Here is a 25,678-nt window from a genome sequence, read left to right on the forward strand (position 1 = left end):
TTCGCATTTGTTGAGGCTTCAGCTCACGGGGTTAACACAGTCTCATGGTAGGAGACTCAGATCAGTTAGTGTTGTCATAAATTAGGACAAGACAAATGTAGTCAGGGAATGTAGAAGGCAGAGAATGTGGAATGGTAGCCTACGGTCTAGTGGCCTATGGGATTATTTGTGCGTCACTGTACCCAAATTTCCCTGAGATTTCAAATCAGAGAACCAATTCAATTAAAATCACTGTAGCGTGCTATCGGCTTATGTCCTGCTAAAGTCAGCATGTTTTTAACGCACATGTTTTCAAATGTACAACGTATACAGCGAGAAAGGTTTCCATACTGCAAATAACCATGTGTTACAATTGGAAAAACCTCCCCCCCCCAAAAAAAAAGGTGTTTCTATTGGGTCCCTGGTTGTTTTTCTGGATTTTATTTTCTTAGTGATCCTCTTGGCTCTGTCAGTGTGCTGGGCTTTTTGGATTGTGAGAACGAAGCGCAAACGATCCCCGCTGATGTAGGGAGGGAGGCATTAGGCCCGCCTCCGCGTGGGGGCTAACTCTCTACCCTATGTACTGTAGCTAGCTTTCGTGTTAGAAGCGCGTGCCAACTCAAGTTCACAGTGAGAATGAGTCAGAGAGTTTATGAACTGCCAGACACACTTTGGATATTCCCCTGACTCTACTTCTTCTACCTTTGTCCTCCTCTTTGCCATTCGTTCCCCACCATCGCTTTCCTTTTTCGGACATTCTCAAGCTCTCACACGCCCTTTTTCCTCTCTTTCTTTTTCTTCTACCTCGCACTCCTCAGCCCCCATAACGCACACACATTCCTCCCAGTCCTGACTTCTCCTCAGAGAGAGGGAGAAGAGAGCCATGTTTTATCTCTCGGAGTGTCTAACCAGTGATGGATCTCTCTCTCTCTCTCTCTCTCTCTCTCTCTCTCTCTCATGGCAAATCTGCTGGAAATGAAACTCGTGCTGTACAAGGGCCATAAACCTCATGTGGTCCTCAGTGACCAATCAATGCCATCGCTCCTACTGGTAACGTCCCACCCAGGGTGAAGTGTTTAGACACACCGACACACCATCTCAGGAAGACACATGGGTGCTCATGCACTCACATACCCACGGAAGCACTTTCTCAGATACCTATGAGCGCTGATGCATGTTCTCGATGGTACACACACATACACACATAAGCACGCACATATATATCAGGAACAATGGTTTAGAGTGTGCATTTATACATCTATTTGTCACAGTAGCTGATGCGCAAAACAGTGAATCTCTAACCAGAAATACATTATTCAAAAGCTTCCCAGAGGAATGACAGAAGAAAAAAGAAATGCAGTACCAGTAAGCAGGTTTGACGTTCTATATAAAGATATTCCCTGTTGTCATGGTTTGAAACCTGCCTGGAGTGTGTTTTAATGAAATTGAATCACCCACAGATCTAACCCCTGAACTGAGTCTGTGGGAGAACACCATTTATCACCCTCACTCTCGGGCTAACCTATCACACACACACACACACACACACACACACTCACACACACAAGTGCACGGCTCGCATTTGCAGACACCCACAAGCAACTAAGCACACACACACACGCACACACACATGCACACACACACACACACACACACACCCATTGCAATCCTTCTGCTCCCACCACAGGTCATGAAATATTCATGGCGCTGCTGCTTTCACCCCCATGCCATGTATCACCTGGCTGAAGACAGCGAGAGAGGGGAATGATGGCATGGCAACATTCAGAGGTCTCGTTAAACAGTGATCCAGCATCTTCGGAGGTCCACCCCCAGCGATGGTGATGACGTCAACAGGAAATGTGAAGGTTGAACTGTCCATCAACCTGCTCGGAGTCGAAATGATGAGACGCTTCCGATTCTTTGTGGAGATGGGCGTTTCCATGCCAGGGTGACATCAATGGAGTTATATTTTTAGTTATCTGACGATTTGAATCTGCCCATTAATTCACATCCCAAATACTAAAGGGAGTTGTCGTTTTTTAAATCAAATGTTCTCGTACAAAAAAAGAGAGAGGAAAGAAATATAGAACATAACAATGGAATCTAAACCCACTTGATAAATGTGCCCCTGTAAACATAGTGTTAATTGGGTTGCCAGCAACTGCCGTTGCCTTGGTTACTGTTGCTAATGTCCCGCTGTGCAGGAAGTGCCTTGGGAAAGCACCAGTCAGATTGGACAGGCAGGCCAGCCCACAGACAGGGACACAGACAGGGACACACACACACACTGACGTACACGCACACAGACGCACACACACACAGAGTAACAGGGTTGCGTTAGTGTATGCGGCGTTGAGATAAAAATGAATTCAAATGAATCAAAATAAATATATGGATCAGACACCAGTTTAAAGGCAAGGACCAGTAACTAAATCAGTGGACCACGTTCAAAAGCCAAAAAGCACATTTCACAGGACTGTCAGGATACCAGATGGCCACAAAGAACTGCTCATTGGAAAACAGTCATACTTGCATTTTGTGTTGTTTTAAGAGAGCCACGTTTAGCATAATGACAGCCATTTATTCTCTATGGGAAGTCACTAATATTCACGAGTGTCTGTGTTATCTTTTGGCTGTGACAGCCTCTCATTATCTTTAGTGATCTGCTGTGGGGGTTCTGGGAAATAATAAAGACACTAACACAAGCAGTCACAGGGCGGAGGAACTGAAGGCTGTCAGGTATTAGGAAGCAAGTGAAACACCTCTTCTAGCAAGCATCCAAGCTAGCGACACCAAAAGCCCCGCCCGGCCCGGTCTATTGACATGACAACAGAAAACCTTCAAAGACCGTCTAAATGAAACGACCGCTCTTGAGAGAGATGTGAAGCCGAAAAGAAGATGGCGCAAGGCACGTGTAATCACTGCAACGGTTCCCCGTGGACACGGAGAACTGCTGTGTCACACTGCCGTGCGTGAGTGAGAGGGCACACGCCCCCCCCCCCACACACCCACACACACACACAGTAGACAGACTGCTTTTCTCCTTGTGCTAATAATAGTGCAGACAGAGACAGACCCAGCAGAGCGAGACAGACGATAAAGGAAGAGAGAGAGAGACAGAGGGAGAGAGAGGGAGAGAGAGAGAGAGAGAGGGAGAGAGAGAGAAGGGGCGTAGAGAGTGAATCATACATGTTTTCACGGCTCGTGTGTAAGATGCAATTAAATGATTACATAGAGGAAAGAGCGACGGTGCTATTAAAATGTGGAAAATGAAGATGCGTCATGTCACCGGTCACCATGACTGCTAATCCTCTCGGAGTGAAACAGCAGTACATGGATGCTGCGGGGTGGCTCCTCGCAGCGGCCAACGATGGATGCTGTTGTTGCTGGAAAGAAGGATGAGTGTGTGTTTTTGTGTGGACAGTGTTGACAGTGTGTCCTCTCTGAGCTGAGCCCTGGCTCCTCCCCCTCGAGGATCCCTGCATCTGACACGGCTCTGTCCTTCTGCAACAGAGGACACACACTCTCTCTCACACACACGCACTCACAATCACACACACTCACACACACACACGCGCGCACAATCACACACACTCACACACGCACGCACACACACAGACATTCAGTTGGAACAGCACAAGAGCACATAATGCTCTCCATTGCACATTTACAAAGCAAAGACTAGCTCAAACGAGCCTGTCATTGTTTTCAGACAACATTGAAAGGTGACACTGCAGCATGAGACCAACCGCTAACATCTAACCTGTCGGTTCTGACAGTAAACAGAATAGTAGCAAGTGGTACGTTGAGGAGCTGGAAGACCGGAATATCATAGGAAAGGAATCTAAATGAATATGTAAACGCAGCTAGTCAGGTTTCCCCTGAGTCCGGGAACAAAGACAAGATCTCACCCACCTCTTTTCGCGCAGGGGGAAGACAGTGCTGTTTCTTTTTCAAATCACACTTGGAACACCTCCGTGGAGATGTTAAGACAGGTGGATATTTTTAGACTATGTTCTCTCAAAAATATGTGTATATTTTTTTTCTTGTGTACTATAAACTTTTGTAGACACCTGCAGCCACAAAAGTATAGGGCCCAGCTGGAAGTCTCTCAGCACCCCTGAGATACGTACAGGCAGGAAAATGAAGACTTTAAACCACGTGCCTTCTGGAAAATCTGACTAGCTAAAGAAAGTTCTCAGGAGTATGTATGAGAGCTGTTGCCTTTTTTGTCTTGGAACGTCTGAATGTTTTCCTGAAGGTCTGATGTTCTTGAATGTCTGTTTAACAGTTGTGCCACCATGAGAATAAGTGAAACAATACTCACGTGTGTTCTTCAATACACTCGGTACTCTGAAGCTAATCTGTGCACATGCCTCAGAATGTTCATCTTTTCTGGGTCGACTCAAGTGAAAGTTTAGGTCTTCTAAGACTTCTAAAGTCTGCGCTTGAACCCTTTCTCGCAATGTTGCTCTTTCTGACAGAACAGGCCTGGAAACATAACCACTCTCATCTACTGTGGTTACATGCAACATCAGGTTAATTAACACAAAGAAAACATCTTTGACTAAGCCAATAGCTTACACTTCTGGTTTAATCACTGCAGTGGGTTTTCAGTCTCAACGCCACAACTCAGGGAGGAACCCAAATCTTTTGGATCCCAATTCAGGTGGGACTCATTACTGCGAACGCACAGGGAGGATTCAGAGGAAAACAACTCTGCCTCACAGGACGAGTCCTGAAGGTGACTCACTGTGGCTCTTTCTTTTCTTCCTGTATTCACAGTTCATGTTTCCCAGTTATGATGATCAATGTGAAGTTGATTGTTTTTTCTCAAAATGACCAGACCTGAGTGGGGCTGCACCAGTCAGAAACACGATTGTTTTTAGAATTCCCTGGGAGGGGCAAGTCAGTGACACTTAATGGACAGATGTGACTGCATAGACAAGTGACTGGCTTGGTACAGACAAAAGGCACAGCAATTGGATTTGGGGCACATCAAAAGGAATGACTAACGACCAAAGCTCAAAGCGTCGGGTTTCACGTTTCAGGTCATGAAATGACGGGGCTGCTGCTCTTCAGAAATCCTAGATTCCGCAGACTTTTAAAGAGATTATTCAGTATGATCAGATGCCATTACATTAAATAGCACAGCATGATGTCTCGTAATGCACTTTCCTTTTTCATAGAATGTTCAAATGGTTGTGACATTGGAAATTCTCACAAAACATTATAGAATCGGCAATAACCTGACCAGTTTTGGTCACTCATTTCTGCACCCAGAAACCGCAGTTTTTTCTTATAGGTTGTAATTAATTACCTCATGGTTTAATTATACCATCTTTGGATAACCTCTGACCTGCCTGGGTGGTCATTAGCAGCATGTATCCTCAGAGATGCAGCAGTCCAGCTGTTAAACAGGTGGAGGAGTGGCAGAGGTGAAGGTGGATGATTATACTCAGCTTACACACCTCTAAGGAGGTGTGTGTGTTGTGAAAGAGAAAGACACACAGAGCCAGTGAATGTGTGTGTGTGTGTGTGTGTGTATGTGGTATACGGTATGCCTGCCAAGGTACTGCAGCACATTCTGACAAGCTGTAACTACACTGGAGAACTCTCTGCTCCGGGTTATTAATAGCACCGCTCCATCAGTGCCTCCGTCCCTATGTTTTCTAAGGGAGTTTTTCAACTTTGCCACCTAAACACCTCCCCTCGGGTGAAACATAACACCCTGTAACAACTGTATTTCTCAACCACCAGAAATCCGGGCTCTTCAACAAAGCGACAGGGGCGTAATGCGTATTTTTTTTATGTTTCAACAGCACTCGTTCCCCTGTTAGAATGGAACTCAGTTCCACCACCGCCTGCTCAGTTTGGTTCAGCCCCTCGGATGAGAGCGTGGGCCTGGAGGGGGACGCATGGACACGCCCCCTGGACACACGGCGCCGCCCTTCTCACCTGCAGCAGGAAGCACCGTTACGTGCCACTGGAGGTGTAGCTAATGACTAGATCAATCTGTTCTCGATGGAAGTGTCGACCCCGGAGTGATGTTTTCACAGCCCAGGGAGCTGTTCCATGCACACAAGTGTGTGTGTGTGTGTGTGTGTGTGAGTGTGTGTATATGTGTGTGTGTGTGTGATGGCTGAGTGAGTGAGCACTAAACAGCTTGTCAAATGATACATTGTGTGTGTACTGTACGACTGTAGGGCAGAAAGGTGACGACACCTTCTGCATGTGTGTTCCTGTGTGTGATTTCTGCTGAGTCCTATTTCTCATACAAGCCATGCATATTTTACTGCAGAGGGAGAGAGACAGCGAGGGAGAGTGAGAGAAAGCAAAGGGAAGAGAGAACAGGAGAGAGAGAGAGAACTGGAGAGAGAGAGAGAGTTAGAGAGAGAGAGAGAGAGAGTTAGAGAGAGAGAGCGAGAGAAAGCAAAGGTAAGAGAGAACACCAAGAGGAGAGAGAAGGCAGGTGAAAGATAGACAGAATCTGCTGCACTGTCCTTTGTCTCTGCTGACTCACCTCTCCTCATTTTAATCCCTTCTTTCTCTAAAAGACTAGCGATCCTCTATTCGCACCTCATGTGCTGCAGTGCACACCTGCTAATGAAGAAAGATGGTTAGGGGTCCAAGCTTGTTACAACAGCCTCTGGCAAACAAAACACTTTCGAAATGCGAAACAGATTAGGAGCAGAGTCAGATAGAATAGACAAGGGCGTTGTTTGCATGTTTTAACACGTTTCCTATTTGCAGAAAATGACAGCTGGAAGATTTGTTGGTTAAAGCAGATACAAGTATAATAACTGCACGTTGTTATAAGGAATGTCATGAGACATAAAAAGCACATTGAAGCTGCTATTCTTTAAAAAAAAGTGGTGAGACACTCATTTTTCCCTCTAACTGAAATGATTACCTCAATGCCCCTACAACTACAGTGTTTGTCCTTTTAATGACAGCAGCTAGCTGGCAGAATAGCATTTTTCCTTTTATCATACAAGTTATTTAGCAACGTGTCTTGCTAGATTTCTCTGAAAAAAATGTGCTCTTCGTAGCTTCATGGGCATTTCTCAGCAGTAGCGTCTCGTAGTCATCTAGCGTCTCGTCAGTTGTCGACGGACATTGTTCTTTTCTTTGAACATTACCTCTCCACAGTGAGCGAGAGAGAGAGTGAGAGAGAGAGAGAGAGAGAGAGAGAGAGAGAGAGAGAGAGAGAGAGAGTGAGAGAGAGATAGAGAGAGAGAGAGAGAGAGAGAGAGAGAGAGAGAGAGAGAGAGAGAGAGAGAGAGAGAGAGAGAAAGGAGGCAAGAGGGATGAGCGGTGAGAATGTGTTGGGAGCTGAAGAATGATCCCATCTCATCTCCCCAGTGCCCTTCTGGCTGACGATGACAATGTCTATTTTCACCTTGAAATCTGTCAGTGAGATGCAATGGTATAACACAAGCTTAGTGCTAGGCGCTAACCTAAAGGTAGCTATAAGCCAAAGGAAGCTCGGTGATTCACTCACATTGAAGAACACATCAAGAGTGATTTGTCTCGGGAAGTGAGTCAGTCAATCCAACCGCAATGGTCATGGGTGAATGGTGGCCAATCATGAAACATCATTTAAATGGATGACCAATAGGCTTTATGGGATTTTGATTGCCTGGCCAGGGCGAGCAAAGCCCAACAGTGTCAGGGCCACATTAATAAGACGATTATTTTCCTGACCAGGGACAAGAGAGAGATTGTGAGTGGGTGGGTGTTATTACAGGATATGACAAGGTAGGAGTTTATCGTTTCAGTGCTAAAGTATCAATCAGTATCCTCTATAGAGGCGGCAGCCATGCACACAGACATTATAGGGCAGCTGTTGTTTACATTGTGGAGCCAATTTCCAATGGTGAGTGTAATGACAAACAGATGCTGTGCAGAGGCCTTGATGAAAAGATGAATCGTTTACATTTATAGCTGTTTACAGGTACAGAGTTTAGTTTTAACTTTCATTTGAGTCGACCCAGACTTCAGCGACTACAAGTAGAGTCAGTGTCATAGGGTTGAAATCCTGAAGGATTTAGGACCAGGATCCAGATTCATCTCAGGGCAGTCCACCGGCCCTTAAAACGATGCAGGCCTGCGCTGAGGAAAGGAGTCAAAGAAGCTATGGGATGGAGGGGAATACACACACGCTTATACACACATGCTCACACACACACGCTCACACACACAATGCTGATATTCGCTCACACACACACAATGCTGATATTCATTATTCAAACTTTTTGAATGTTCATCCACTTTTACTCCCTTATTCATCTCCCTCCTGACTGTGCAGTCTCTCTCTCTCTCTTTCTCCTCTCCTCTCTCTTTCTCTCTCTTTTTCTCTCTCATGTTTTCTCTCTTTTTCTTCTTCTCTCCAGCTCTCTCAGGCTCTCTCTGTCTCTCTGGTTCTCTCGATCCCTCTCTTGCTCTCTCACTTTATCTCTCTCTCATGCAACATACATAAACTGCTTCGTGAGTACATCTGCAATATGCTTCACCGGTACTCAGAATGGTTACATCCAAGCCAACCTCCTGCAGGACACTTCCTTACTCCTCCTCCCCACCCTCCACCTTGCTGCACCTCGATGCAGCACAGCATGTTTACACAGAAGACTCAGAGCAGCCTCTCTTTCTCTCGCTCTCTCTACCTTCAAATGTGACAAATTTAACCTTCAATGTTAAAATAGCTTTGTTTACGGGCATACGGTAAATACGCCAAGGTGACTGTTTGACTCAAATCAATGTGATAAAATGCTCAAGCATAAGAAACATGGAAACATCTCTCTCCTTCTTTATTTATTTATTTATCTCTCTCTCTCCCTCTCTCACTCTCTCTCTCTCTCTCTCCCTCTCTCACTCTCTCTCTCTCTCTCTCTCTCTCTCTCTCTCTCACTCTCTCTCTCTCTCTCTCTCTCTCTCTCTCTCTCTCTCTCTCTCTCACTCTCTCTCCCTCCACACTGGTAAAGTGCTGACGCAGGACAATCCACAGCCATTGACTGCCTGCCAGAAGACTGGTATAGCGTATACACACATAAACAGCTATTGATTCCAAGCATTCCATTATCTCAATATAGGCGTAATTAAATGAACCAGATGGGTTTCTGACTTAGGGCCGAGGGGGATGATTTATACCAGCCTGAGGTGGGGGTGTCGACCCGGGGGTGCTGGATGTTGAAAGATTTAACAAGAGTAAAAGCATAGGAGTAAATGTGTGTGTGTGTGTGTGTGTGTGTGCATGTAAAGGGGTGATCTATAACGTTCAAAGTGTTGTAATTAGAGAGCTGATCAATAGAGCTAGGTCTGTTATTAATTAGAACACAATTTAAGGGCTTGTACAGTTAGCAGGTACTTCAATCTGTCTACAGGTCTGTCTGCCTGCCTCTCTGTCTGAAAATCCGTATTTCTGAGTGTGAGGTGAGAAGGGGATGAACTCACAGAGTCTCAGATCTGACACCCATAGCCCTGCCAATAGACTTTTCCTAGTCAAAATTGATCTGGCTTTGATTGTAGCCATGTTATCTAGCGGGTAATCCTGCCAAGGTTCCCTTCTGCAAAAGGTGAAATATTGTCTCTGCCTTTAATTATCTCCTTCCCTCGCCCTCATTAAAACGCCATCACCATGGGTTTGACACCACCGACGTTCGTCATAGTTCTGGGAAATGCAAATGATAGACTAATGGCTCCAACTTAGCATTTTACCAAGAAGCTAGCAGCTCCATACATATACATGTAGACCTTCAGTAACTCAAGATTAGCCTCCAATTGCCAGGAATGCTTGCTGCGCAATTAGCTCACAGTGGCGAAATTTGAGATGATTACTTAAATCAGGAATCTTGACGCGGCAGAAACTTCTTAAAAAATAAAACAAATATTTTGCAGAAAAAGGAAATGTCTAATCGCTTCATGAAAAAATTATTTAATTGAGTCTTCACTTCTCTGTGCTAGTCTTTGAAAAAAAGGGTAAAGTGTGAAATCATAATTGGTTTGCATCTGATAGCATACAATACTTTACATCTCTTGATGAATAGGAAATCAAACTAGATGACTCATATAACTTATATAAGACAATTACCAACCAAATCTATTTCTGTTCACAAAGTGTTGCTGAGGGGTGACTTCTCAATTTCACACTCAGAAACCTAAAGATGTAGATGTTTACTTGAATAAACAGTTTAGTTGACTTTAATACACACTTTATTCTTTAAATAGCGCATCACCATTTTTTGGGGCCATCTTCTTGGGGGAGGTTTTAGGATTGGGGTTAGAATTAATGTAGTGTAATTAATGTAGAGATAGGATTAGGGGTTAGGGATGACAAGATCTTTGAATGGGAGTGAATGGTCAGTCCTCAGCCTAGAACATGAAGACCTGCATGTGTGATCTGACGGGCCGTCTCTGAGGTCATCTCGTTAGCTAAGGACGGCTGGTCCCCTGGAAGACGCCCTTGCTGTCCTTCAGCCAACCTCCCTCACACTCCCTCTGGAACAAAGGAAACCCAGAAACCTCTCCTTGTGTTTCTCTGTTCCTTGTTTTACACGCACACACACACACGCACACACAAACACATCCCACGTCTCCTCCCTCCCCACACTCAAGGACAACCAAGGGATATTACCTCCAATAAAGCACAACAAAGGACTTTTTCATGTGTGTGTGGGTGTTTGTTTGTGTGCTCACCAGTGTATTTGTGTTACTGGGCATTTGTGTGTGTGTTTGGGTCTGTGTGTGTGTGGTCGTGTGTGTGTGTATTTGGGTCTGTGTGTGTGTGGTCGTGTGTGTGTGTATTTGGGTCTGTGTGTGTGTGGTCGTGTGTGTATAAGAATGATGAGTTATTTTTGGCTCATACAGCAGCCCGTCACCGCAGCCATCAGAGTGAAAATCAATACATCCAAAGTAATAAACTGACTAGTCAGCCAAAATGAAAAAAATGTCCCTGGTGACTCGCCACAAACACACACACATGCTTCAAACGGAATGTGTACAAATGTATTTTCAGATCAAGACCAGCAGAGTGTGACAGTCAGAGAGACCCACCACCCACAACTCTGTCACCCTCCCCCACGTGTGTGTCTGTCTGTGGGGTCGGATTCCCCCCATCACCTGCCAGTCTCTGGAGGGTTTCTTGAGACCTAGCTTTTTGAGCCACTTGACCTAAATGGCGTCCATTTTTGACTGTGCAAACCTTAAAGAGAGCGGCCATGGAAATCCGCCTCGATCTTCACCCAAAACAGCTACAACACAAGGTCCTCAGGACAGTGAGAAAACGCACCCCCTTCTCTGGGTTACTTGAGTTATAGCACCGATTTAAATGACCTGAACATGATGAGAGATTGCACAATTTGACACATAATAATAGATCAAATAATCCCATGTTACTTTACAAAAACTCCTTGTCATCACCACTCGAGGCATGAGCTCTGTTCAACGCCTATGTCTTAAGGATAAGACTATTGATCCTGCGTTGTCTTGGGGATTTCCATAGGGACTGGCTCTCAGTCATCACGCTGTGACCTTTTCTGAATCATTCCACTGCCTCCTCCTTATCTCACCCTCCCAGTTCCTGCCAATCAAAAAAAGAAGGCGCGGGCGGGTGGGGAGGGAGGGGCAAAGACCTGTTATCGCCATAGTTACCAGAGCGAGGAGGACACCAATTTCCCAAATGAGACTATTTACGATGGAGTGACTGTTTGAGATGAAAGCCCTCAACGCAAGGAGGATGTCATTTTAGGGCAGCTTTATTCGTGATCGTAACAGCACCATTAAACCAGACGAGGCTCTGCTAAATGGGTTGCACCCAAACAAAATTAAAAGGTCAAGGAGGTATAGCTCAATTTTCGAAGAGTGCAACATTTAAATGAACCAAACTGTCTATTGCCCGCGGGAAACATGACGTCAGCTATACGGAAAAGGGAATAGGTTTGTTCGTCGGGATTTGTGTAAAGGAGTCTTGTAGGGAGTTGTTGTTCCTGTTCTTGCGTGAGGTGGTGTGTCGTGCAGGATTCTGACTGGGAGAGGGCGACGTCTTGTTGGTAAGAGATGGAACTGCATTATTCATAGTCAGAAGGAAACTGTGCTGCCGAACATTATGTTTGAAAGGACATGAGGGGGGGGGGGGGGGGGCGTCTGACTAAGTGCCTGGTTAGATCTCTCTGTCTTGAAACGCGTGGGAGGAAAGAAAGGGAGTGATAGAGAAAGACAGAGCGAAACAGCGAAAGAGACCAACCCCCCCCAAAAAAACCAGAGGTTGCTCACTAAACCCAAGGTGAAAGGGCACGGATCCCTCTCGCCCACCGTCGCGCCCAATCCGACGTCCCACTCACCACAAACAGTACCCGCCCATCTGATAAGCTGGCCCAGTGAGAGGTGCTATTGTCTTCATAACTGTGACTATAACTGAGCCATCGCTGCTTCAACCTTTCAGCCTGTCAATCTGCCTACCTGTCCGCACACAATGCACCCTGGCCCTCCCCAGGGTGTGCCGTGGGTCTTTCCGCCCCCCGTTGCCGACTGTTCGTGCCCAGCCCCGGTGCTCTGTTTGGGGCTGTGCTGAATAATGTAGACTCCCCTACATTTCCCCTCAACGCTGAGACCCCTAGGAGTCCCAGAGCTCAGCCTTCACACCCATTATCACACTCCACTGGGCAAAATGCTCAGACAGACACGCGCGCACACACACACACACACCCGCACTACGCACACATCCAATGATGCACACCGCACACGCGTATGAACGCACCACGTTAGCGAGTGTGCACACATACACGCACGAATGCAAGTAAGGGCACGGGCGAGTGCATGCACGCGCACGCACGCACAGAGAACGAGCAGGCGGCATGGTGCTTGATTCTCAAGAGGGAGAGACAAGAGAGACAGCAGGGTGGAGGGGGAAGGCCATGGAAAGGAGGAAGAGGAGAGAAGGGACGTGGTCTGTTGGTTTAGAGGCAGTCCGTCGAGCAACGAGGTCAGTGTGAGGCAAAGGTGAACAATGGGGACACCCTTCATCCCTCAACCTGGCAACCCAGCCCATAACCAATTACCACTGCGATGTGGGTTGCCAGAGTGGAAGATGAAGGGTATGACCCGCCAGTCAAGCTGAGACTCAGGTGCAAATTACTGCGGAGGGAGGGAGAGAGAGAGAGAGAGAGAGAGAGAGAGAGAGAGAGAGAGAGAGAGAGAGAGAGAGAGAAAGAGAGAGAAAGAGAGAGAAAGAGAGAGAAAGAGAGAGAAAGAGAGAGAAAGAGAGAGAAAGGGAGCAGCTGGATGAGTTCGGAGCATCGCTAAGACGTCTGTCGACTGGGATTAGTGATGCTGTGCTGGGACTCCCTCCTCTCGCTCCTCAGATGATGATAAAGGTGCGCCTCGGGCTCAGCATCAGCCTTAGGGGTATCCACCCTTTGTCTTTCTCTCTATCCTTCTCTTCTTGCATACTTTCTCCATATCTCTAGCTTCTCTTGTTCCTTATCTCCACATCTGCATGCCACCGTTTTTTTCTCTAACTCTTACTCTTTCTCTCCGTCTTGCTGTCCTGTGTGTCTCTTCCTTTCGACTTCCCTTCTTCTCCGCCTTCCTCCATGCCACCCCCCCCCCCCCCTTTTTTGTCCTATCTTCCAATCTCTCTTGGGGCATTTTCTGCTTCATCTGCGAGTCTCACACCTCATGAATTATTGATCTTGTGCAGCACAGTAGGGGCGCTGAGGGGGTGGGGTGGGGGGGGGGGTCAGAGTGAGGGAGAGACTGGCCGGCAGTCTCCCACACCTTTTTACGGATCAAAGGCAGATTTCAGCTGGACATCAGCTGTCCAATGCTAAAGCCAATGCGATCACGCGGCGCGTTTTCAACTCATGCTTACCTGCGGTTGAAGAACACGCTTTGGCCAAGCAACATTTTGGCCAAATGCAAACTCCATCTCAGCAGGGAGGGGGCGTGTCCTGTACGAGGCAGTGCAGAATTGCATCCGTTTCACACAGCGTGTGGTCTTGCCGCGATAGTATATGTACACAAATTCACATACATCATCACATGCCTTCAAGCAGGCACACACACATTGGAGAAGAAGGAGTTGGGGAAAGTGCGGTGCCACGCCCTGCTTCAGCTATCTGTCTCAGCATGGGGTAACATCGCTCTCCACCAGCCGGGAAAATACATGCGCACACACACACACACACACACATACACACACACACACACAACCACACGTACACTTAGGCAAACTGCCTCTACTCCAACTGATTTAAATTCAAGGAGAGCACTCGCATTTAAATACTTGTAGACTATTTATCAGTCTGGAAGATATGACATGATGTACATGAATCCAATGATAACAGATTGATATCAATTTAATAAACCCCTGAAAACTTGCAGAATCAGGATCCTTCAGCATCTTGGGCTTGGGGGACCCATACAGTATCCCAAATCTAAATAATCTCATCAGCAGGTGTTTTTATGGGCAGATTTTAAACGTGACGGCTTTAGAGGCACATGAATCACAGCTCACTCAGGGAACAGTCCTTTGATTTATCTCTTAAAAAATCTCCAGAAACACATTAACTATGCAAACACACTCAAAGCCCTGTCTTACAGATCACATTAGTGTTCTAGTGTGAATAAACTAGATTAGATATGCTAAATAGTCAAAGTAAATATAAGTTTGGCACTTGAGCTTTTGGATGCTGCGTATATATTTATAGATATATATATATTTACATATATATTTGAACATACAAGTGCTATAGTTACTTGCATTTTAACTCAAAACTCTTAAATAGAGTCAATGCGCTAATACATTTGATTCAATTGTATAGTAAAATAGACCGTTCATCATGTATTGTACAGTGATCCAGATTTCTCTGCGAATAATGTGTGAGATCAAAGACGTTCCTGGTGTTCTGGCGTGTCTGTGTGTCTTGTAGAGAGCCACACCCTGCGCTCACTGTTGGGATGGTGCTGTGGGGGTGGTGCTGTGGGGGGAGGGGAGTGGTGCTTTGGGGGTGGTGCTGTGTGGGGGAGGGGGAGTGCTTTGGGGGTGGTGCTGTGGGGGGGAGGGGGAGTGCTTTGGGGGTGATGCGAAGAGAGAAGAGAAGAGGTGGGCTCGGTCTGACACCCAGTGTGTGACCAGCGCAAGTCATCCTGAAGTGTGAAAGGGGGATGAGAGTGAATATGCTTCTCTCTGTGCCCTCCCTCCGCATCTCCAACATGCCGTGTGACTCATGGAGTATCGGCGGGTGCATGCAAATGGCACGCACACACAAACACAGGCACTCCATACACGTACGTAGAAATAATAAACCTTTCGAGAGCCTAATGCAAAGCAGGCGTAATCTCAAATGTTATCTGTCTTTTGTTCACTTCTCTGTCTCTCTGTCCCTCCCTCTCTCTCTCTCTCTCTCTCTCTTTCTCTCTCTCTTTCTCTCTCTCTCTCTCTCTCTCTCTCTCTCTCTCTCTCACTCTCACTCTCACTCTCACTCTCGCTCTGTACATACACACAAGCACACCCCAGTTCTGTTGGAGCTTCCATGTGTTACAGTAAATCAGCAACACTGCAGCACTCTCTCTCTCTCTCACTCAATATTCCCAGAACACAAACAATCAGGCAGCTTTGAAGGTTTGGGCCACACCTAACAACCACATTATCTATCACCAGCGACACAATTGCCTAAATGTAAAGACCTTTCAAACGTATCACTATCAAACTCATTCCTCAGGAAGAGAAACAGAACCCCCCCCACCACCACACACACACAAACACACACAAAAAAACGCTAACCACATTGGCTCGCTTCGCTTTGATTCACTATGTCGTTTGGCAGCAACGGTGAGCCCAATACACAAATCAACAGACACTCACTGAATGTCCACTGAAAAAAGTAATCACTGTCTTGTATTTCCTATTAGTGTCAGCACTGATGGACGGCTTAACCGGCCTTTATACCTTACATGGAGGACAAGGTTTTTTATTTCCCTTCCTTTTTGTTTCAGTTAGTTTCTCAACTCATGTCACCACACCTTCTGTAAATGTCCACATTTTTGTCCTTTTAGAATCAGTAGAGAGCAACGACAGAAGGAGAAGCAAAATTGTGTTTGGCGGCTACAGCAAGACACCTCGTAACACAGTCAATCTGGGCTGCGTTCGAGAAAAAGGCGGGCGTCAGACGTTAGCAGCGTTCATTACTGCAACAAGCCGCGGGGCACCACTATTGCGTTAATTGCTATCGGAGACGAGGGGCCAAACAGTGATTGATCTTAAATCAATAACCGTGGCCTTTTGATGTGTGTTTTAGGCCTGAACCAGCAGTGGTGACTCGTGGATCTATACACCTCAAGCGCAGAAACACGCCGACTAGAAGGACTCAAGGATCGTTGCTTCTGCAAGACGAGGCTGCGGTGACAGCTGTAGAAATACAATACTAGATCTGCTTCGAGACATTTGGAGGACGTGTGGTCCCATCCACAGACGTGGTCATGACAACGTGTCCGGGTGTTGTAAATCAAAATATCTATTTTTTTGTTGCACTGTTTATCTTACAGGTCCTTCGAGGGGCACATGTCCTGCTTCCGAGGCGTGTCTTTGTGTGTAAAGTCACACGCGGTCTCTCTCCCCGTGAGTTGTTTTAGAACCCTGGACGGTGCAGAGGGCGTGGAGGAGGAGCGAGCGGGCTATGTGCCCTGTCGGCTCCAGCGGGTCTGCAGCGAGCCCACACACGCATGTGGCCACGCCCTGAGCCAAGGAAGGCTGACACGTGTGTTCTTCCCCCCTCCCTTTCCCCCCTCTCTCTTCTCCTCCTCCTGCTCACCCCCCCCCCCCCTCTTCCTCCTCCTCCCAGTCCATGTGGCAGGAACGCTGCAGCTATTATGCAACAAAACACGCTGCCCCTTCTGCGTCTATCCTCCTCCTCCTCCGCCCCGTATCCTTCAAGGACCCTGGTCCTGCATGATAAACCTGACGTCTCCCCAGAATAACGGCTTGAGGTTGAGCTAGCGCTGTTTGATAGATTCTGTAGGGCTAGTCAATAAATGACAATCAGAGGAACTTCAGCCATAGTCCAACACCTGGAAAGGTATTTGGTGGTTATGATACAAAAAGGTGAACCAGAACAGTGTCAGGAACTGACAACAAAAACCTGGGATGGATCCAAGCAGAACAGCAAGGAGCTAACAACATTTTACTCAAACTTCCGGGATGGAAAAACTTAGAAGTTAATCTGCATCTCTCTCAATATGTACTATAGAGCATCTGACCTTTATCGGGTGTGGGTGGGGGGTGGTAAGGGGCTGGGGGGGACACGATATGAAAACAGATGCAGTTTTGCCCTTGCAGAGAAAATGGTGCATTGTGTGTTCCTGCTCTGCTGAGTCTTCTGTGATGGGATCAGACGTGTTACTCTGGAGTCTGGGGGATTCTACAGGAAGTGCACCCTCAGCATGGGCACACAGTCAATCTGATCTCCTCCTCCTTTCACCTTTCCTCCCTTGTTTCTCACCTTCGTTCTCCTCCATCCACCTTCCCTCAATCCGTCCCTTCACGTGTTTTATGATTTTCCTTCATATTTACATTCTTCCTGCCGTTTCTACCTCTGACATGACTCCCAGTGACATAAATCACTGACCTTTTTCTGTGTCATTCATGCAACTGAATAACAAGTGACTAATTACTCTTAACGCCACCTTTTTGCAATCAATACAGCCCCTGACTCATCCTTGTTTAAAATGCACAGGCACGCTCACTGGTTTTTCTAATGCTGGAACTAGCATGGAGTCATGTGTGTGCTAGACTTAACCATGTCAGGATACATGCTGACAGATGTTAGAAAAATCCATGAAGAAATAGGCCTAAATATGACATCTCTTGGTTTATAAGTTCTCTAACAGTTGAAGGTGAGTTCAGATAAGCAGTGTAGGATAAGAGGATTAATTATGGACAGAGATTGAGATCGGAAACCTTGCTGGGAAACTGATTGGGTACATACAGTGCATGGAGAGAGTGGGAGAAAGAAAAGCTGGAGACAAAAAAAAATCAGTTTGACATCACCAGAAATGTGTCTCTGAGTCGTGAATGTGACAACAAAAGCTGTGATGAATGATGGCAGGGTGGGTTTTTACACCCTTTCAACGATACCATCAGCAATGAAGAGGCCATGCTGTGATGTGCTAGCATTAGGAGACAGAGAAGAGGGGCTGGGGTGGAACCAAACTGCCATCATCTGGTACGAAGAGGTATAAACCCACTAACACCAGACTGACTCGATGTTGTCCTTGTGTCACGTTCTTTGTTACCAAGTCATGCTCAAATAAATGTTCTACTGTTCTATTTTAGGCTAGTTAACTGATTATGTGATTTGCGTTTGTATTCTAACAGACATACAGTCGAATTGTCTATAATTGTGTACGGTGTTTGACTCCGGGATGTTGACCTAGGGCCCATGGTTACTGGCCAGTGCTAAAGGCCAACTAGTGCAGTACAGCTTTTACTCGTGAATGGATGTGGAATTAGATTGGCCAGAAGTACAGTTGTGTAAACGTTCCGGAGTTTGAAGGTTTGTCTATCTGGAAGAGATTACACATACCATCTAAAGTTGTTTTGTTCCATTTACTTGACTGAGCCAGCAATGAATACGCTACATAAATATGAATGTGTTTCGTTATCCATAAAAACCACTAGAAATCGACAACCCTGCGGCAAACGTTTTCTGAGAGCCAATCAGAATGTCTGTTCTTCAGCAGTGACAATTCCTTTATTTTGTTTGCACATGCGCACATCATTTCGAAAATGGCGGCTGTACAAGGTGGTCAGATCGATCCGGAGGGTGAAAAAGATATTAAAACAGAACCATCAAACGATGGGTCAGGAAACAATAATGCAAACGATGGAGGAGTACTTTCTTCATCTCCTGATGCCACGTCTTCTAGCGGAACAACGAAAACTTTAACTGCAGGGGCCGAAGATCAGCAGACCTTGCTCGCGGTGTTGCAATTTCTCAAGAGAAATAAATTGTCGGAGTCCGTAGACATTTTGCGGCGTGAAGCCGGTTTATCAGACGATGCAGATGATTCAAAGGTATCGGATTCTGCAGGATCGGGCTTGGGAAGTACCGTGAATGTTGATGCTGAAGGCGGGGATGCCAACTCTCTTCTGAACCGGGTGACCATAGCCACCGCCGCTCCCCCAGCCACAGCGACACCGGCGCCAACAAAAGGTCGGGATAATACATATCATTACAATTATTTAGGTTATCAACATCTTAGTAACGTGATTTTTAAAGCAGCATTCTTTTGTCTTCATTTAATTATGGTTAATAGTTGCAAGCGAAACAAGTCTCTGAATGAATGAGACAAGTTTGACAGACGTCTTTTTTGGGGGGGAAGTAGAACGCGTATAGCCAATTGAAAACCAGAAGCTAGTTATGCAAATCACAAAAGAGTTGCAATGTTATCATAGCACTATACATGAAAATGTTAGTTACCCATACCTTGTTTGCTTTGTATCTGACCCAAACTATGTAGTCATTCATGTTTTTGTTTTGTTTACAGTGCCGGCGTCAGGCGGCGAGGATCAACCCGACGTCAACGTTGTCCTGTCTGCATACAGCCAGCAGGGGGATCCCCCACTATACCAAGTCTACTATAGCGGCTTGAAGAAGTTTATCGAGTCTGTTCTCGATTGTCACCGAGCTGAGCTGTCCCAGGTCTTCTACCCTCTCTTCGTCCACATGTACCTGGAGCTTGTGTACAACAACCACGAGATGGAGGCAAAGGCTTTCTTCGAAAAGTACGTTTCTGGGCCAAGTTTCACTCAAATGACTATCCACCTCAAACTACCCAACACACTGTGTACTGACCAACACCCTTACCTTCTACTCTTTCCTTGCCCTCCGTCTCTCCTTCTTTTCAGGTTCAGCGGGGACCAGGAGTGCTACTACGAGGAAGACCTGCGCATCCTCTCCAGCCTGACCAAGAAGGAACACATGAAGGGCAACGAGACCCTGCTGGACTTCAGGACCAGCAAGTTCGTCCTGAGGATCTCCAGGGACTCGTACCAGCTCCTGAAGAGGCACCTCCAGGAGCGCCAGAACAACCAGATCTGGAACATCATCCAGGAGCACCTCTACATCGACATCTTCGACGGCATGCCGCGCAGCAAGGGCCAGATCGACGCCATGTCCGGGAGTCTGGCCGGGGAGGGCAAGAGGGACGCCAACAAGGCTAAGGTGGGTGGGGGTGGGGCGTGTATTGGTGATTCGATGCTTGTGTTGCCTCAGAGAGAGAAAGAGAGCGGTAGACTGCTTCAGGATCGCACGGACAGAAGAGCGAACCGCGTCCGTAAACTTACAAAGCCGTCGTCGTGGGCGACTCTTCCCTTTCCCCCCCGCTGCTTCCAGGTGTTCTACGGCCTGCTGAAGGAGCCGGAGATCGAGGTGCCCCTGGACGACGAGGACGAGGAGGCGGAGAACGAGGAGGGAAAACCCAAGAAGAAGAAGCCCAAGAAGGACAGCACGGGCAACAAGAGCAAGAAGCAGGATCCTAACGCCCCCCAGCAGAACAGGTGGAGTAGGGAAGCCTCCGCCTAGCGACAGCAAGCACACGTCCTTGGTTACTTAGTCCTTACTAACTCTTGGCATATCTTTACTTTTTTTTAAAAGGCAGTGATCCCTTTAGAATCTGTGTCAGTGTAGATTCCCTCACCCCTTTTCTCAAAAATGACACAGGCAAAGAGACATTGCACGTCAGAAAAATGCATGCTCGTGAACTATCCCTCCCATTCAGATTATTTTAGGATCGTAGGAGTTCTAATAATAATTGTTTTTCTGTCCTGTAGGATTCCTCTCCCAGAGCTGAAGGACTCTGACAAGCTGGACAAGATCATGAATATGAAGGAGGCCACTAAGAAGATCAGACTGGGGCCGGACAACCTGCCCTCCATCTGCTTCTACTCTTTCCTCAACGCATACCAGGTGCTGTAGCAGCTGCCTAGTACAAACAACAAACAGGCCCGTTTAACATGGTTCAATAACAATTGTGTGTGTAGTATTTCGATGTTTAAGTTTCTTCGAAAGGTACTGTAACCACTATTAGAACCGAGTTGCAGGTGATGCTTTTTGTTGTTGTTAAACCCCCCCCCCCGGACACGCCGTTGATGATTCTTTCTCTCGTGACCTTTTGACCTTCAGGGTCTGACGGCGGTGGACTTCACGGACGATTCCAGCCTGATCGCGGGGGGCTTCGCAGACTCCACCGTCAGGGTGTGGAGCGTAACGCCCAAAAAGCTGCGCAGGGTCAAGTCAGCCGCAGGTAAACATGGGGTTATTAATGGGGTTATTAATCAGAAAATTGTCGGTTTGATTCCCAGCCGTGCCAAATTACGTTGTGTCCTTGGGCAAGGCACTTCACCCTACGTGCCTTGGGGGAATGTTTTACTATTACTGTAAGGGGAATGTAATACTACTAATGTATTACTTATTGTAAGTTGCTCTGGATAAGAGCATCTGCTAAATGACTAAATGTAAACACTACACCTCCGGTTACGACACAAACACTCCTTCCTCCTACTAGTTTCCTGCCCTAACCCACTGGTTTATGTCTCTGAGTAGTAAACAAAAACTAGTGCTGAGAACCGCACACCTCGACATACCGATGCTGATCGTTGACCTTCATTGTTGACCTCCCTCGCTCTTCTCCACCAAAGATCTCAGTCTGATAGACAAGGAGTCTGACGACGTGCTGGAGAGGATCATGGATGAGAAGACAGCCAGCGAGTCCAAAGTCCTCCACGGCCACAGCGGGCCAGTTTACGGCATCAGCTTCAGCCCTGACAGGTGAGACTGCACAGGCCACACCCTGTTGTTCACCCTCTCATTCGTTCTTCGTGAAGTTCCTTCGCTTTCGGAACCCATCCTAAAGTCTCTGTCAGCGTCAACTGTATTATTCCTCATTTTTATCTGTTGGTTAGCGAGCGAGCAAGTGGGCACACCGGGATCAGTGCTTGAGATTTTAGAACCGGGACGAGAACACAGAGAAGTCTCTGCATTTCCATGTTGTGATTAATCCAAGCTCTTCTGCATCCCCCCCCGTCGCGTCGTCCAGGAACTACCTGCTGTCCAGTTCCGAGGACGGCACGGTGCGACTGTGGAGCCTCCAGACGTACACCTGTCTGGTGGGGTACAAAGGACACAACTACCCCGTCTGGGACACCCAGTTCTCCCCCTACGGCTACTACTTCATCTCTGGAGGGCACGACAGGGTGGCACGGTGAGAACTGAGGCGTACGACTGGAAACACGTGCATGTAGGAAGTCGGATGGCTGAGCGGTGAGGGAGTCGGGCTAGTAATCAGAAGGTTGCCGGATCGATTCCCCGCCGTGCCAAATGACGTTGTGTCCTTGGGCAAGGCACTTTACCCTACTTGCCTCGGGGGGAATGTCCCTGTACTGACTAAGTCGCTCTGGATAAGAGTGTCTGCTAAATGAGTAAATGTAAATGGTCCTGCATAGTTTGTATTACTTACAAACGTGCTTACTTTGTATGCCGCTACATAAAGTAGCTACCACGTACAATACTACAGAGAAGCCTCAAGTATAGCATAGACTTATATACATGAGTCCATAACAAATGAAGAACGTGTATAACTTCTTCTGAACGTGCAAATAGCCTCATCGTGGTAGCTCTCACAGAGCTCTTATCTGCAGCACGACGAATGACGAGTCATGCCGTTCCTCCTCCTCTCCACCAGTCTGTGGGCCACTGATCACTACCAACCGCTACGCATGTTTGCCGGCCATCTGGCGGACATCACCTGCACCCGCTTCCACCCCAACTCCAACTACGTGGCCACCGGCTCCGCCGACCGCACCATCCGCCTCTGGGACGTGCTCACGGGGAACTGCGTCCGCATCTTAACCGGTCACAAGGTCAGAGGTCGACTTTCTTGGAAGGTTGCAAGGCCAAGTTTGGTTGGGAGGACTGTGCTCCTTTTCAAGCCTGGTTAAAGGCTTTAGACCTTTTTTTTTTTTTATGTCGTGTGTTTTTGTCATTTAGGGCCCCATCCATGCCCTGGCCTTCTCACCCAACGGGAAGTTCATGGCGTCTGGAGCCACTGATGGCAGAGTGCTGCTGTGGGACATAGGCCATGGTCTGATGATAGGAGATCTGAAGGGCCACACTGACACCATCTACTCCCTCAAGTTCAGCAGAGACGGAGAGATCCTCGCCTCAGGTAGATGTCTCACAACATGACAATAAAATAGCCATTATGAACACGTTTCAATTTAATGCAGAGATCCTTGCACCCGTTGAACCCGAACTTGCTGCAAACAATGGCTCCATCGAAACGCCGCTCGCTCTCATGTTGTGAAAATGCTGCGTCTTCTCCAGCTTCCATGGACAACACCGTCAAGCTCTGGGACTCCATGAAGGCGTTCGACGAGTTGGAGACCGACGACTTCACCATGGCCACGGGTCACATCCATTTACCAGAGAACTCCAAGGAGCTTCTCCTGGGCACCTACCTGACCAAGTCTACCCCCGTCATACACCTCCACTTCACCCGTAGGAATCTACTGCTCGCCGCGGGCGCTTACAATCCCTGCTGAGAAACCGTACGGCTGCTGACTATGAACATTCTTATAACTGATCACCTCTTTGTTTTCCTCCGAAAACTTTACTTGATGATGGGTGAAGGGCCAGGAATTCTAACAATCCAAAGAAGGATTCATACAATAGAAATATATTCCATTTGAATTGACTGTAGACACCCAACTTGTGAATGTCTTTCTAATGGTAATGAGACATAATCTGTAGCATTATTAGCTCTGCATAGTTAAGGCAATGAAGGAAGACAAGTCGCTAAATTTGCTAATTAATCTCAAAGCGTCCCCTGGCTTGCTAAATGCATGCAGCTTCATCAAACATAACGTAAAAAAAAAAGAAAAGATTTGAGATCCTGACACCCCTTGCCTAAACAGTGCCATTTCAAAACCATGTTTTTACCACTGCCATTGACACAGCCTAAATGTTCCTGGCTGTCATAGCTGTATAGCCTTTTATACCAGTGCATATTGTGTAAATAAAAACACGTTTTCTATGTCGATATCATTTTTATTGTTAACATGTTAATACCAAATAAATGGTTGTATAATTACAACAAGCACATCCAGCCGCCACCAGCTCCAACTATACTACAGAACTGTCCGGTCACCTGCAACACAGACAAGAACAGACAGGAAATGGGTGTTGAAGGATTTTCCTGCAACAAAAGTACCTTTATGAACATGAGATGAAAGTGAGGATAATACATGTGTTACTATAAAAAGGATTGAGCACCCACCCTGATCCAAATACAGAAATTTAAGACATTCATATGACAAACACCTATGGTTTCAGAAGGTAAAGAATAATCCAAATGTTACTGAGATGCAGAAGTCATCTCAACAGTTATGCTTACATGATCAGTTGGTGATCGCTGCTTGTTTCTTGGGCTTCAGTTTGAATAAGAGGACGATGGCGGCTATGCTGGCGTAGGTGGCCAATACACACTAGGAATGGGACAGAACACATATGACCTTCTGGTAAACTAACAGTATTGTCTGACTTTCAATAAGGTTTCAAACAACAATCTGGACCAGACTTCAAGAAGCATAATTCAAACATTGACAATGTTTTTATGTTGCTGCAACACCAACTTAGTGAGAAGATGTCCACAACTTACATTCCTCCTTCCAGTGATGGTGTATGCGTTGAAGTACTTGGCAATGCCAGTGAACTGGTGTTGAGATCCAGCGTCGTGTCCGCCCATGGTTGATGTCTACTAGTCCTACAAGAAGTAAATCACTTAATGAGAATTGCATGTGGTTGGACAACGACAGTTTTGTGGGTGACTGCAGAGGGCAAGAGGGAAAACTAGTTGCGAGCACACCCATATTTGAAGGAACATGAGTAATGCTAAATCCTGATGTGCATCTATGAGGAATACAATGGACACATTGAAATCGGTTGTTACAGATTAAAGCACGAGATGAGTGGTATTACATAAGTGTAAGTGAATAGACTGTCCCTTTGAATTCGCTGGTTGACAACCCACGAGCCCAGAGACGGCCTGCTGCAATTAGTTTAATCTCTACACTGTAATTTCAATTGACAACTAGCTAGCTGGTTGTTTATACATAATTCAAAAATAAATCCACGTCAGCCCCAGATCATGCACAACTGTGGGCATTGCTCGGTTAAGTTCTAACGAACGCTCAATATTTACTGTTTTGACTTTCATTGAGACAGCTAGCTAGCTAACAGGCTGAGTGAGTTGCCACTTGACTAGCTAGTATTAGTAGTAGCTTGCTAGCCATCAAGCTAGCTAGCTGACTGAACCATAGTTTATATTAACAGATCATTAATCAAAACATTAACAAATATAGGCGGGAAATCTACCACAATGATGCATTACTGAACAGTGTAAACGTGAATAGGACAAACATTTTTTATTCGTTACATTTCTTACCTTCTGCACACACTACCCTTGTGAATTGACTTGAACAAGTGCCCTTCAGCAGAGGCCGCAATGCTAGATTTATCAGGAAATCCCGCCTACTTGTTACGTTGTAAGAAAACTCAGTTTGATAGGGCCAAGTAAACGTCAATATATACAAATACCGCCCCTTTGAAGAATAATAGTTAATGGCAGGTCAATCCGAACGTCAATC

At 46.5% G+C, this 25,678-nt stretch overlaps 2 protein-coding genes across 3 annotated transcripts; one reads left to right on the plus strand and one right to left on the minus strand.

The window, feature by feature from the left end:
* Positions 1-18,742: 18,742 nt before the first annotated feature.
* taf5 (TAF5 RNA polymerase II, TATA box binding protein (TBP)-associated factor) lies at positions 18,743-24,066 on the plus strand. The gene is made up of 11 exons (XM_084684838.1): positions 18,743-19,187; positions 19,522-19,759; positions 19,883-20,198; positions 20,370-20,533; positions 20,807-20,942; positions 21,159-21,279; positions 21,674-21,803; positions 22,072-22,236; positions 22,717-22,894; positions 23,022-23,199; positions 23,358-24,066. The coding sequence occupies exons 1-11, from the start codon at positions 18,761-18,763 to the stop codon at positions 23,573-23,575; spliced, it is 2,271 nt and encodes a 756-aa protein (XP_084540964.1). The 5' UTR covers positions 18,743-18,760; the 3' UTR covers positions 23,576-24,066.
* On the minus strand, positions 24,060-25,598 carry atp5mk (ATP synthase membrane subunit k). 2 transcript variants are annotated; one of them, XM_084684844.1, is made up of 4 exons: positions 25,477-25,598; positions 24,691-24,795; positions 24,427-24,517; positions 24,060-24,228 (listed from the first exon to the last, which is right to left on the minus strand). In XM_084684844.1, exons 2-3 carry the CDS (start codon positions 24,775-24,777, stop codon positions 24,431-24,433), a joined length of 174 nt encoding a protein of 57 aa, XP_084540970.1. In that variant the 5' UTR covers positions 24,778-24,795; positions 25,477-25,598; the 3' UTR covers positions 24,060-24,228; positions 24,427-24,430. The 2 variants fall into 2 exon arrangements, with proteins under 2 accessions (XP_084540970.1, XP_084540969.1); XM_084684843.1 differs by having other exon boundaries at positions 24,060-24,180; positions 25,477-25,597.
* Between the last annotated feature and the right edge of the window lie 80 nt (positions 25,599-25,678).

Source organism: Hypomesus nipponensis, chromosome 21 (genome assembly GCF_054491055.1).
Source record: "Hypomesus nipponensis isolate SF chromosome 21, ASM5449105v1, whole genome shotgun sequence".
Taxonomy (NCBI): Eukaryota; Metazoa; Chordata; class Actinopteri; order Osmeriformes; family Osmeridae; genus Hypomesus; species Hypomesus nipponensis.

Coding starts and splice junctions, on each gene's coding strand:
- atp5mk (XM_084684844.1), bottom strand. CDS start 24,777: ATGGGCGGACACGACGCTGGATCTCAACACCAGTTCACTGGCATTGCC. Junction 24,518..24,690: donor CCATCACTGGAAGGAGGAAT/GTAAGTTGTGGA, acceptor TCCCATTCCTAG/TGTGTATTGGCCACCTACGC.
- taf5 (XM_084684838.1), top strand. CDS start 18,761: ATGGCGGCTGTACAAGGTGGTCAGATCGATCCGGAGGGTGAAAAAGAT. Junction 19,760..19,882: donor GCAAAGGCTTTCTTCGAAAA/GTACGTTTCTGG, acceptor CCTTCTTTTCAG/GTTCAGCGGGGACCAGGAGT. Junction 20,199..20,369: donor GGGACGCCAACAAGGCTAAG/GTGGGTGGGGGT, acceptor CGCTGCTTCCAG/GTGTTCTACGGCCTGCTGAA.